At 46.1% G+C, this 14,372-nt stretch overlaps 1 protein-coding gene across 3 annotated transcripts in view; it reads left to right on the top strand.

Annotated features, from left to right (window-relative positions):
- HTT (huntingtin) overlaps positions 1 to 14,372 on the top strand; it is a 169,122-nt gene that overhangs the window by 26,829 nt on the left and 127,921 nt on the right. For all 3 annotated transcript variants that reach the window (XR_002730577.1, XM_023206823.1, XM_023206822.1), the window contains exons 4-6: positions 3,064 to 3,123; positions 4,587 to 4,666; positions 7,239 to 7,377. Coding sequence is in view for 2 of the 3 variants with exons in the window: in XM_023206823.1 (XP_023062591.1) it covers positions 3,064 to 3,123; positions 4,587 to 4,666; positions 7,239 to 7,377 (279 nt within the window). In the remaining variant the exon portion in view is untranslated. The remainder of the gene's footprint in view (positions 1 to 3,063; positions 3,124 to 4,586; positions 4,667 to 7,238; positions 7,378 to 14,372) is intronic.

Below are 14,372 nucleotides of genomic sequence, written 5' to 3'. Positions count from 1 at the left end.
CTTTTTTGGATGAGACAGGGTCTCGCTCAGTCACCCAGGCTGGAGTGCAGTGGCTGATCACGGCTCACTGCAGCCTTGAGCTACTGGGCTCAAGCTATCGTCCTGGCTTGGCCTCTTGGGTAGCTGGGACTACAGGCGTGCACCACCATGCCCAGCTAATTTTAAAAATTATTTGTAGATATGGGATCTCGCCAGGTTGCCCAGGCTGGTCTTGAACACCTGGGCTCAAGTAATCCTCCCTCCTTGGTTTCACAAAGTGCTGGGATCACAGGTGTGAGCCACTGTGCCTGGCCCTTGATGTTTCAGTTCTTGATATTTGGTCCTCAGAGTCAGAAAATCTAAAAAGAGGACTATCCCAGGTTGCCTTGGTTCATGGCAAATGGGACATTAAGAGGGCAGAGAAAACAATATGACCAGAAACTCTTCTAATGTTGGTCATTTAACATGTAAGTATTGTTCTTTTTTAAACCTCCTTCATTTTTTTCTAGGGATTGCTGGACACAGGGGCTTGGTGTGTCTGAGGGCTGTAGGCCATGGCCCTGGATTGTGGTTTTAGGTCTCAGGTGCTCTTCCTGGTTGTCTCCTTTCTTCTTTCCCATTTCCTCTTCTTTGTTTCCAGCCATTTCTCCCTTCTGCTTAAGTTTGGTGCAGCAGGGTTTGGCTGCTCTCAGATTCCTGCTCCCTCAGATGACGCAGTTGCCAGGCCCAGTGGGCTGGCAGTGGGATCAAGATCTGGCTAGGTTTGCTCTCACTGTGGCAGAGGAGGGGCGGGGCGTGGGAGAGCACGTGTAACCCCAGGCCAGGTGTAGGGAGCACAGGCATGGTCACTTAGCCTTCAGGTCCTAGACTTTGTTTTCTCACGAGTGTGGCTGTGTGTGTATGGTGAGAACCAGTTTCTACTTAGCCCAAGAAAATGTAGAGAAATGCACTGGGTATCTGACATAGCCTGGCAGCACGCCTCCCTCAAATAGGTTAGTCTCAGGCGGTGAAGCATGTATGTCCAGCAAGAACTTCATATGTGGCATAAAGTCTCCGTTCTGTGAGGCACTGACAAATCACCACCGTCAGGAGGCTGAAGTAATTTCTGTCTAGGGAGGCAGGGAAGGCTTCCTGGAGACAGTAGCCAATAGGTGAAAGGGTAGCTTGGAGACCTTCTTAATCATCGCTGCCTCTTGGTTCGAGGGGTGCCAGGAAGCTGTGGAGGCTGAGAGGAGGGGGAACCCATCTTATGCTGCCAGAGAGTGGGACACCCAGAGGGTCAGGTCAAGGCGTTGTACCTTGTTGGGTGGAGAATTAGGGGCTCTTGAAGACTTTTGATGTGGTCAGTGGAGTGTATCATTTGGGAAGAGTGACCTGGTAAGGACGTGGGATAGAGGGGGACAGAGGGGGGAGGGAGTCCAGGTGGGAGGGAGTAGGCCCAGCAGGAGTACGGGGCCTCGAGCCGGGATGGTGGCAGGGCTGGGAGGAGAGGCAGTCACCTGTGTGTCTGTGGAAGCAGGGGCAAGAGGGAAGAGGCCAGTGGCGGCTGCCATCACCCAGCGACTGGCGTAGATTGTGAGAGCCCATTCTCTGCTCTTAGGAGGGGCCGAGTTTTAGTTTTCTTTTATAAAATAAGCTTGGTATTTGTTTACAAAACATTTGTAAAGCTAAATCAAGGTTTGATAAGGCTTCTAGTTTTATTTAAGAAGTAATGTTTAAATAAATGTCCAGTTCGCTTTGTTCATTTAAGGACTTTCAGTACAAACTTCAACAACAGGATCAGGATTTAAACATTTCTGAGATGTTATTACTCCTCAGAATTTCCCAGAATGTGATCTGGTTTTGATTTTCAAGCTTGCTGACCCTGTAGGTTAACCCACAAGTTTTACTGAGATACACCTCAGTCCACTTATATCGACTGCCAATACCACAGTCAAAGAGATCATCGACTGATGTTTGGCACAGCTTCCTCCCTCTTGGGTGGGCAAGCATTTGGAAGAGAAGGCTCCCATGGGTGAGAGTGGGGCACCAAAGTCTTCCCCGTCCTGTCCCCTAGCTTGAGAAACCCTTCCCTAATGTGGACTTTGTGCCGTTAGCATCGTTACTGGCTTGAAGTTGACCATGTGGACATAATTTCTGGTTTAGCCTCACAAGTGAGCAAGGAGGGTTGAGAGATGTGCTGTGAGGAACATGGGGCCCCAGCTGGCCGTGGGCTCTGGGTCAGGGGGGCAGGAGACCATGGGCGTACCTGACAGTGAGGAGGGGCCGCACCTGCAGAAGGCATGCGGGACTCGGCCTCGAGAGTGTTCTGGGCCAGAGTGCGGGTCTGTAGTTTTCTAAGTACACCCACAGTGCCTGGGACCCTGCAGATGTCCAGGGCACCGTCTGAGCCTGTGTCATCCAACAGAATGTTCTGCTAGTGAAGATTGAAGATTTACTCCAGGGGTTTTAGGATTTATATACAAAAATAAAAATTATATACATATAATTTTTTTTTTTTGAGATGGAGTTTTGCTCTTGTTGCCCAGGCTGGAGTGCAATGGTGTGATCTTGGCTCACCGCAACCTCCGCCTCCCGGGTTCAAGCAATCCTCCTGTTTCAGCCTCTTGAGTAGCTGGGATTACAGGCACCCACCACCACACCCAATAATTTTTGTATTTTTTAGTAGAGATGGAGTTTTTCCATGTTGGTCAGGCTGGTCTCAAACTCCTAACCTCAGGTGATCTGCCCGCCTCAGCCTTCCAAAGTGCTGGGATTACAGGCATGAGCCACCCCGCCAGCCAGGATTTATTATATTTGAACCATCTCCCATTTTAATTTTGATGTTATGTAGTATTTGATGATAGTGAAAGTTAAATTGTTTTTCTTTCCATTTTTCTGTTTAAGTGAATGACCTGTATCTAGTTTATTCAGTAACTTCCTGCATATATTTGCTTCTTTCTTTTGTAATGAATATGTTCTTAATTTAGTTGCTGTTATGTTTTGCTTTGCCTCAAAATTGAAATCTTAGTTTCCTTTTAGCTCATTTTAGAACTGATGATGGGATGTGTCTTCCATAAATAAATCTCTTGTGTTTTGTTGTAGGCTTTGATGGATTCTAATCTTCCAAGGTTACAGCTCGAGCTCTATAAAGAAATTAAAAAGGTGGGCCCTGCTTTTCTTTTCTAAAAATGTCTTAAATTTTAAATTTTTATAGGCATACTTATTTTGTAGGTACATGTAAGTGTATATATTTATGAGGTATATGAGATATTTTGATACAGGTATATGATACATAATCACATCATGGAAAGTTGGCTATCCATCCCCTCAAGCATTTATCCTTTGTGTTACAAACAATCCAGTTACACTCTTTTACTTATTTTATTTTATTTTAATTTTGAGATAGAGTCTTGCTTTTTCATCCAGGCTGGAGTGCAGTGGCACGATCTTGGCTCACTGCAGCCTCCGCCTCCCAAGTTCAAGCAAACTTTGGGCTGGTCTTAAACTCCTGACCTCAGGTGATCCGCCCACCTCGGCCTCCCAAAGTGCTGGGATTACAGGTGTGAGCCACCGCACCAGGCCTGATTGTACATTTTAAAATAACTAAAATAGTCAGGGCACGGTGGCTCATGCCTGTAATCCCAGCATTTTGGGAGGCTGAGGCTGGCGATCACCTGAGATCAGGAGTTTGAGACCAGCCTGGCCAATATGGAGAAACCCTGTCTCTACTAAAAATACAAAAATGAGCTGGTCGTGGTGGCGGGGGCCTGTAATCCCAGCTACTCAGGAGGCTGAGGTGGGAGAATCACTTGAACCTGGGTGGTGGTGGTTGCATTGAGCCGTGATCACGCCACTGCACTCCAGCCTGGGCAACAAAGTGAGACTTCATCTCAAAAAAAAAAAAAAAAAAATGAAATAAAATCAGTCCGGGTATGGTGGCTCACACCTGTAGTCCCAGCACTTTAGGAAGCTGAGGCAGGTGGATTGCTTGAGACCAGGAGTTTGAGACCAGCATGGGCAACATGGCAAAATGCTGTCTGTACAGAAATGAGCTAGGTGCGGTGGTGCACAACTATAGTCCCAGTTACTTGGGAGGTGGAGGTGGGAGGATAAATGGAGCCTGGAAGGTTGAATCTACAGTGAGCTGAGATTATGCCACTGCCCTTCAGTCTGGGCGAGCAAGTGAGACCCTGTCTCAAAAAAAAAATTATTGACTATATCTTATTGTCTATAATCCCTCCTCTGTGCTGTCAAATACCAGGTCTTGGGCCCTTATTTCCATCACTGAACAAACTTCACTGTATTGAGCAGCATGTGTGGAATTTCGTCTTTATTCAATAATTAACAGCTAGGAGGAAATGCTGTTTGCTAGACTCTTGCTTTACTTGTCTTCAAAAGGTTACTTTTTATTAGATGAGATAGGAATTAAAAATGGTAACTTACTTTATGTCTTTATAATTAAAGCCCGCTAGATCTTAAAGTAGTTACCAGATGTTTTATGCATTTAAATGGCCTTTTCTCTAAAAATAGAAAGTAACAATGAAAGAAAATGCTTCATTTCTATGCAACCCTCTTGGTGACTAGTGTGTGTGACTCTTAATGCGACACTCATTGTACCCCCTCAGAATGGTGCCCCTCGGAGTTTGCGGGCTGCCCTGTGGAGGTTTGCCGAGCTGGCTCACCTGGTTCGGCCTCAGAAATGCAGGTAAGTTGTACATTCTGGATGTTGATTTTTGTTGGGGGCCAGCTGCTACTGATCCTTTATGTCTCAGCTCAGATGTCATTTCAGAAATCTGCTCTGCCCCCTCCAAATGGCAGTCGACCTTGCCCTGTTTATGTTTCCGTCATAGCACTAATCCGTGTCAGAAAGTGTCACGTACAGTCTGTCTGTGTGCTTGTTCATTTTCTATCCCCGCCCCCCCCCCCAAGAGACTTACGGGATGTGTGCCCCAGGACAGCAGGGGTCTTACTGTCTTACGCTCTGTTGCAGCCTAAACAGCAGTAACAGTGTCTGCACATAGTACTTGCTTAAATGATTCTTGCCAAATTGTTGAAGGTTGAGGTACCAGTTTCATTATTGCTGACTGTAGGAGTTATAGCAAAATATCCATTTGTCTATTACATGAGTTAAAAATATGGTTGTTTCACTGTGAATAGTTTTGTCTAGTCAAAACAATTGTGTCTTAACGGATTGAGAAACAAAAGTAGGACTGCTTTTCATCAGCTCCCTCCTCCTTAACCTGCAATACAAGCTGATGCTGATGTCCCATAGACCCTCAGCTCCATCCTGAGTCACTGGGAACGTGGTCTAAACCCTCACTATTAGTATGAACTGAGTTTCTGTAAGAATCTTATATGGGTCGGGTGTAGTGGCTCATACCTGTAACCCCAGCACTTCAGGAGGCCAAGGCAGGTGAATGGCTTGATCCAGACTAGGCAATATGGTGAAACCCCGCCACTACAAAAAATACAAAAATTAGCTGGGCATGGTGGTGCGTGCCTGTAGTCACAGCTACTTGAGAGGCTGAGGTGGGAGGATCACTTGAGCCTGGGAGGTGGAGGTCGTGTTGGGCCAAGATCGCATCACTGCACTCCAGCCTGGGCAACAGAGTGAGACCTGTCTCAAAAAAAACAAAAAACAAAAAAAGCTTATATGGGTGCAGAGGTATAATCACTAAGGAAATTTCTTTTTGTGTAGTCTTTTTTCTTTTACTGTCATTTCAAAAAATGTGTTATATTTCTGAAGTAACACATCCAGGTTCTCTACATAGCAGCCAAAGTGACCTTAAAGAATATAATTGGGTCTTGTCATTCCCTTATTTAAATTCTTGTGCCCGTTTCCCAGTGCCGTTTAGATTGATTCCAGACTGGTAACTGGCTCCGTCACCTCAGACACTCTGCATTGACTCATTAGCCTGATCAGTTCTTCAGACGAGTCAGGTTTTTCTTCCTCCTGATGGTTTGTTTGTTTTGTTTATTCCCCTCAGTTCTCAGCAAAACAGTCATTTCCTTAGGGAGGTTTCCCTAGCCTCCCTGTCTTTCCCTGTCCCAGGAGCCTGGCTGTGTGGTCACTGCCCTCTGAGGCCCTGCTTGTTGCCAGGCTCTGCCACTAGAGGGCAGGGCTGCACCACTCCTGGCACCCCGCACCTGGCCTGCCCTGTCACTGTGTTTGTTGGGTGAATTCTTGTGATCTGTGACTCACTGCTCTGTGTCCTACACATTGTGCTTTTCTTCTCCCCTCATGACACCATTTATAATTCTCCTTTTTCAGGAAAGCTTTATTTCCGTTAAGTTTTTGTTTTTAAAATGGTATTTTTGGCCGGGTGCGGTGGCTCAAGCCTGTAATCCCAGCACTTTGGGAGGCCGAGGCGGGTGGATCACGAGGTCAGGAGATCGAGACCATCCTGGCTAACACGGTGAAACTCCGTCTCTACTAAAAATACAAAAAATTAGCCGGGCGAGGTGGCAGGCGCCTGTAGTCCCAGCTACTCGGGAGGCTGAGACAGGAGAATGGCGTAAACCCAGGAAGCGGAGCTTGCAGTGAGCCGAGATCACGCCACTGCACTCCAGCCTGGGTGACAGAGCAAGACTCCGTCTCAAAAAAAAAAAAACAAACAAAAAATAAATAAAATGGTATTTTCTTACACTATTATTTTCTAATTAAAAATGAGTATTTTGGCAGGGCGCGGTGGCTCATGCCTGTAATCCCAGCACTTTGGGAGGCTGAGATGGGCGGGTCACGAGGTCAGGAGATCGAGACCATCCTGGGTAACACAGTGAAACCCCGTCTCTACTAAAAATACAAAAAAAACTTAGCCGGGCGTGGTGGCAGGCGCCTGTAGTCCCAGCTACTCAGGAGGCTGAAGCAGGAGAATGGCGTGAACCTGGGAGGTAGAGCTTGCAGTGAGCCGAGATCGCATCACTGCACTCCAGCCTGGGCGATAGAGTGCGACTCCGTCTCAAAAAAAAAATTTAAAAAATAAAATAAAATGAAAAGTAAAAAAAATGAATATTTTAAGAAGTATTATGATTTACTGCAAATAATTTTTAAACCCAGCCTTTTAGATCCTCTGTGATCATAAGAGAAATGAAGGATGTCTCCCAACACTTGAGCTTCATTCACATTTCATTCTCCCGTTCTTTCAGCTGAGCTTTGCCCATCCCCATTAGGGACCGTTTGGCATATGAAACTGGCTTTTCCCTAACAGGGAACGAATTGCTTCTATTTCTCCTGAAGGAGAACTGGAGGAATGACTTGCGTTCTTTTGCATACACAGGCCTTACCTGGTGAACCTTCTGCCATGCCTAAGTCGAACAAGCAAGAGACCCGAGGAATCAGTCCAGGAGACCTTGGCTGCAGCTGTTCCCAAAATTATGGCTTCTTTCGGCAATTTTGCAAATGACAATGAAGTTAAGGTACGATTGTTGCCTTAGATCACAAACATGCGAGTGACGCTGTGAGTGAGTCTGTGGAGGGTTAGGGCTTCTGAACAGGGAGTCATGTGGGAGTGCTTCTTAGAGTATGTTGTATGTTGTAATTTAGACTACCATCATTTGTGTTATTTTTGAGGCACTTAAAGACTTCTTTCCACTTCTGATTTCTTACTGTGGGGTGAAGAGTTGAATTGGGAGATGGTTTATAGATGCAAATTCAGAAGGCATATTTCCAGAGCAGATTGGTTTTCGCTGTACTAGAGTGACTGTTTAACCTAGCTGTGGAAAGATGGCTGTGCCAGGACTGCAGGTAGGAGAAAGCTCACTGACGAGGCCGTGTGGGTCTGAACGTCCTGCAGCTATCAGGGCCTGTTGGCTCCCTGTTGTGCATTCCAACAAACCACCTTCAAACCCACTTTAGTGTTTGTTTATCATGTCCAGAAATAGTGACCCTGTCACACACTCTACAGATTACGGGTTCCTAGCCTCTTCCTTTTTGGTGGGTCAGTCCTGGGTTTGAGCCCAAGTGGCCCTCTTGGAAGGTGATGATTCACAGTGCGTAGAGTGGAATCAGATGGACTTGGATTAGAATTCTGTCCGCTTTACTGGTTCTTTTCCTCTAGGCAAACTACCCAACAGCTCTAAGCCATTTCCTCCATATTCTGAAAAATAAGCCTTAATGGGACCCATATCGGGCAATTCTGAGAGTGAAATAAGTGAATATGTGTTAGAGTGTAGCATCGCCCACAGGAAGGGCTCAGATGTTAGCTGCTACTGCTCTTATTAGCTGAATGACTTGGAATAAACTGTTAGCCTCTCTCATGTTTTTTCTCTGAGCTTTGAAGTTTTCTTGTTAATACTAAGGAGATATTCAAACTAGTCATGGGGTTTTGGAATGACGAAGGGCAATCATGAATCTAAAGAATTTAGTGTGGTAATTCATCATGCTCAGTAAATGGTAGCTGCTGCTTGCTGTCATTTTTATTACCATCTCTTTGGAATGGGAGTAGGTCTCCTTTGTGGTCAGAGGCTGTGAGAGCTCCACAGCACCAGTCTGCCTGTCTGTACACTGGGCTCTGATGAAGGCAGTTCCCTCTGTGATATCTCTGGCTGTCAGAGCTCAGATGATAGATGATATTTTTGTACTCCTAGTTCTCATCATTTTCATGATTTCGATCACCATTTGAGTATGATGATGCTAACACTTTGTTGAACATAGAGTCCGTTAATTACTTCCTTCCTGAACCTTAGGTATTTAAAAAAATCTATTCTGCTACCTCTCTGCTTTATTCAGATTTATTATCAAGAGCCTGGTACAGTAGCTTGTGCCTATAATTGTAGCTACATGGGAGGCTAAGGTAGGAGGATTGCTTGAGGCCAGGAGTTTGAGACCAGCCTGGGTAACATAGTGAGACCCTATCGCTAAAACATGAAAAATGTTAGCTGGGCATGATGGCACGTGCTTGTGGTCCTAGGTACTCAGGAGACTGAGGCAGGAGGATTGCTTGAGCCCAGGAGTTGGAGTTCGAGGCTATACTGAGCTGTGATTGTGCCACCACACTCCAGGATGGGTGGCAAAACAAGATGCCATTTCCTAAAAACAAAACAAAACAAAGGTATTATTAGTGAAATTCAATAGTACCAACAGGATTATAAACAAAGATAGTAGTTCCCTTCCTACTTTTTCTCTTAATCCTTGTGTCTTAGAGGCAAACATAACTCTTAGTGTTTCTTCCAATATTTACTTCCACATTTCTTTCTTTCTTTCTTTTTTGAGATGGAGTTTTGCTCTTGTTGCCCAGGCTGGAGTGCAATGACGTGATCTTGGCTCACCACAACCTCCGCCTTCCGGGTTCAAGCGATTCTCCTGCCTCAACCTCCTAAGTAGCTGGGATTACAGGCACACACCACCACACTCGGCTAATTTTGTATTTTTGGTAGAGATGGGGTTTCTCCAGATTGGTCAGGATGGTCTCGAACTCCTGACCTCAGGTGATCTGCCCACCTCAGCCTCCCAAAGTGCTGGGATACAGGCATGAGCCACTGCACCCGGCAGCTTCCACATTTCTAAATAACATGCTTCTGTTATTTTTTTTTTTTTTCAATTTTAGACATTTTTTACTTTCACACTATAGTTCAATCAGAATTCAGTGTGTACATTATTATGCTTAAGTAAATAGTCATGGTTGGTTATGTATTACATTTCTTCGGTTGTATTTCTTATTTGATGAGAGAGCTGTGTTTTTTGCTCTGGGTTGAAACTGTGGAGAGAGGATGTGGGGAGGGGAAGGAAGACAGACGAAGTTGGTGACTGTATCTTCCTGGCCATAGCTGGGTTCTCAGCACCCTGGGATCTGCTGATCACCTGCTCATAGGCCAGGCCCCTAGTGAAGTTCTAGGTGACCCAGTGCTGGGGATGGAGTGGTCACCTGCAAGGTCTAGTCATGGAGGTGGGGGCTACAGTGTTGGCTTGTGCTGGGGCCAGCATCCTTAGGAAGGCATCTTGGAGGAGGAGGAGATAGCTGCCCACTTCTTGACTGGGGCCTTCAGCAGTGCCAGCTTCTTGGGCAGGCTGGTGCTGGCTTTCATCACCACGTCGTGTTCAGTCTTCTTCCAGATCCTGACTTCTAGGTTCACCTTTCCTTGGACCCTGGTTCCTTTCAGAGGCCGTCGCTGCTGCCTTGCTCTTTGCTGGCTTGTGCCTTGATTATACATCTTTGTACAACTTTTTGTTTTCCTGGAGTTAATCCTCACATCTGTTTTCCTGGAGTGAATCATTACGTTTTTATCACTTGCTTATTATTCTTTGACCTTTTTGTCTTCTCACACCTTCCAATTTCTTTGTAAAATGTGTTTAGTACAATTTTTCATGACAGGTAACCAAATCAGTTTTTCCCCAGTACGGTTATCCATCTTGAGTTATCCAGCTCTCTGCCCCGGTCTGGGCAGATTGCTCTTCAGGTCTGTTGTACACTTGTATCCTAGGACTTCTCTTTGCCATCAGCCTGGAACTTCCTTTGCAGTTCTCCTGTTGGATACCCAGTTCCTAGATGCCATATGTTTATCTTTCTATCCTGTAGTAGCTTTCTGAGAGAAGATGAATGGGAGGTAAATTGTATGAAGTTTTGCATTCATAACAATGCCATTTTTTCTCGCGTACACTTGGCTGGGTATAGTGTTCTGGGATAGAAATCATTTTCCCTCAGAAATGCGAAGTCTTTGCCTCGTTGTCTTAAAGTCTCCAACATGACCCAATTCCTTAACCCACGAATGTGCTTTTCTCTGGAAGCTTTCCATTTTGGGGGAGGTGAAGTGCTAGGTACTTAGTAGGCCTTTTATTTTTTATTTATTTTTTTGAGATGGAGTCTTGCTCTGTCGCCCAGGCTGGAGTACAGTGGGGCGATCTCGGCTCACTGCAAGCTCCGCCTCCCAGGTTCATGCCATTCTCCTGCCTCAGCCTCCGAGTAGCTGGGACTACAGGTGCGCACCACCATGCCCTGCTAATTTTTTTTTTTTTTTATTTTTAGTAGAGACGGGGTTTCACCGTGTTAGCCAGGATGCTCTTGATCTCCTGGCCTCATGATCCGCCCGCCTCGGCCTCCCAAAGTGCTGGGATTACAGGCGTGAGCCACTGCGCCCGGCCAGTAGGCCTTTTTTTTTTTTGAGGCGGAGTCTCGCTCTGCCCCCAGGCTGGAGTGCAGTGGCGCGATCTCGGCTCACTGCAAGCTCCGCCTCCCGGGTTCACGCCATTCTCCTGCCTCAGCCTCCTGAGTAGTTGGGACTACAGGCGCCCGCCACCGCGCCCGGCTAATTTTTTTTTTTGTATTTTTAGTAGAGACGGAGTTTCACCATGGTCTCGATCTCCTGACCTTGTGATCCGCCCGCCTCAGCCTCCCAAAGTGCTGGGATTACAGGCGTGAGCCACTGCACCCGGCCCAGTAGGCCTTTTAATTTGGAAACTTATATTCAGTTCTGGGAAAATTTTCTTACATTTCTCTGAGAAGTTCTTGCCTTTTATTTTCTGTGTTCTCTCCTTCTGAAATTAGTTAGTTGGATGTTGGTCCTCCTGGGTTGACTCACATCTTACCTTTTTCTTTTTCTGGTACTTTTTAGATATCCATCTCAAACTCTTCTATTCAGTGTTAGGTTTTTAACTTCTTTCTGTTCTTTGTCTCTTGATGGGGTCTTGCTTTGTTGCCCAGGTTGAGGTGCAGTGGTACAATCATAGCTCACTGCAGCCTCAAACTCCTGGGCTCAAGCAGCCATTCTGCCTCAGCCTCCCAAGTAGTTGGGACCACAGGTATGCACCACCATGTCCAGCTATTTTCTTTACTTTCTTTCTTTGTTTTTTTTTGAGATGGAGTGCCGCTCTGTTGCCCAGGCTGGAGTGCAGTGATGTGATTTTGGCTCACTTAAGCCTCTGCCTCCCAGGTTCAAGCAATTCTCCTGCCTCAGCCTCCCAAGTAGCTGGGATTATAGGTGTGCACCACCACACCTGGCTAATTTTTGTATTTTTAGTGAGATGGGGTTTCGCCATGTTGGCCAGGCTGGTCTCAAACTCCTGACCTCAGGGGATCCACCTGCCTCGGCCTCCCACAGTTCTGGGATTACAGGCGAGAGCCCATCATTAGATCTTTAAATACCAGTATCTGTAAGTCTTTTCCTCTTGAGTCAGCCAGTATCCCTGGAAGGAAATTCCTCATTTTCCTGCTTGGAGACTATAAGCTTGGCTGTGTTTATCCTGCAACCGGGGACTGGAAGGGGACTGACACTGTTGCTGGTCAGGGCGCCCCCTTTTTGTTTTCTGTATGCATCTCACATCTGTCCTCAGTTATGTAAACACCTCGAGATTATCCCTCTCAGTCTTTGCTGGCGCGTGGGAAGGGGCTGCTTCCTGGGCTGCCTTGGATTGGAGGGGAGACCTCAGGCGAGTGGGTGGGAATTTGCCCAAGGAGCCATGAGACAAGCCACTGTTTCACCCTCTCCATCCCTCCACTTTCAGATGTATGTGGTGCCTCCAAAGCCCGAGCTCTTGGAGTTCTGTGGCTTGAATAAGCTTGGTTTTCACTGGTATCCTTCATACCTTCTCCCCTATCCCCAGCAAAGCTTGCATTTGAACTTCTTCCCTCGGGCTAACAAATCAGTCAGTTATGTAGCCCTTGTTACTTTTTAGCTTCCAAAGTTTTGTTGACACCCATAGTCTGCTAGTGTCCCTGTTCTGTTCTTTCTGTCCGTGTACGTTTATGCTTTATACAACTTCTTTACATGATTTTTGTGGGATTTCTGGGTAGCAGAGCTTCACATGTTCAATCCAGCATGTTGGATTAGAAGTCTCCCACCCTCTGGTGTATTCTCATTCTCAAAATTACCTGCCAAACACCGATACTCCCTTGTTTTTCCTTTTCCTGACAGGAAATGTACATATCAGACAGGACAGAAATCATTAGTATATACCTTGGTGAATAACCACAAAGTGAACTTACCCTCATAACCACCACCCAGGTCAAGACAGAGTATTACCAGTGCTCAGAAGCCTCACCCCCATCTCCCCCATCACTGCTTCTTCCTTCCTCCCCAAGGTCATGACTGTCCTGGCTTCTAATGCCAGAGTCTGCTTTTAAATTCTGTGTACATAGACCATATAGTATGTATTCTTTTTGTCTCGTTTCTTTTGCTCGACAGTAACTTCTTAAGAGTCTTCTATATTATCGTGTGTATTAGTAGTTCCTGTAGTTTTAGGAGCTTCATAGCATTCCATTGTAGGTATATACCACAGTTTATTCATTGTATTATCACTGGGTTGTTTCTAGTTCTTGGCTCTTGCGAGCAATGCTACTGTGACCACTCTTAGGTGTGTCTTTTGGAGCACATGTGCAGGTTTCCATCATGCACAGCTAGAGGTGGAGTTGTTGGGTGATAGGGTGTGTGCATGTCAGCTGCAGCAGAAACTGCCAAATAGCTTTCCTGAGTGCTTGTACCAGCTCACCCTTTGGCGCTGTGTATGGGGACTCCAGGAGCTCTGGTCCTTGCTAGCACTTGGAATTGCTGATGCTTTTACTTTTAGCCTTCCTGATGGGTATTTTCTGGAATCACATTATGATTTTAATTTCCATTCCTTAAAGTACCCTTGGCTCTGAAGTTTAGTGATTAATGCATCTCTTCCTTTTTGAAGTACTCTTAAAGGTATGTTGTGCATGTGTTGAAAACTGGAGCTATCTAGTCTAAAATACAGCGTACCTCCTCCCTGTTTGAAGAGTTGTGGCATGGCCTCGGGGCCTCCTGTTAGCTGCCTTGGAGAAGGGATTCTTGGGATTGTAAAGATTAGACCTGAGGAGGCCCCTTGGAGCTCTCAGACTAAATTTTATTCTTTATTATTCCAAGCTATTTAAGCTTACCATGTGCTGACTCATCATAATAATGAGTAGCTCTCATTGTGCTTGTATATTTGGACCAATAGAATGATTTTTTTTTTTTTTTGAGACACAGTCTTGCCCTGTCACCTAGGCTAGAGTGCAATGGCACAATCTTGGCTCACTGCAGCCTCTGCCTCCGAGGTTCAAGCGATTCTTGTGCCTCAGCTTCTCGAGTAGCTGGGACTGCAGGTGTGTACCACCATGCCTGGCTGATGTTTGTATTTTTAGTAGAGACAGTGTTTCACCATGTTGGCCAGGTTGGTCTTGAACTCCTGACCTCAAGTGATCTACCCGCTTAAGCCTCCCAAAGTGCTGGGATTACAGGCGTGAGCCGCTGCACCTGGCCGAAGTAGTTTTTTAAGATGTGAATATCTTTTCCTGCAGCTAAAAAAATTTGTCAGAGATAATTCTACTTTATTCTCCAGGTGGTTTTTCAGGGAGAAATTGGAGGCAGTAAGCCACTGGGGGAGTCCTGTGGCTCAGTGGGGCGGGGGGGAGGTGTGGCTGGAGTGGGGAGAAGTCCTGTGGCTGGGGTGGGGGGCAGTCCTGTGGCTGGGGTGGGGG

The sequence above is a fragment of the Piliocolobus tephrosceles genome, chromosome 3, assembly GCF_002776525.5.
Source record: "Piliocolobus tephrosceles isolate RC106 chromosome 3, ASM277652v3, whole genome shotgun sequence".
In the NCBI taxonomy this organism is placed as follows: Eukaryota; Metazoa; Chordata; class Mammalia; order Primates; family Cercopithecidae; genus Piliocolobus; species Piliocolobus tephrosceles.
This window is presented reverse-complemented; position numbering and strand designations above follow the sequence as displayed.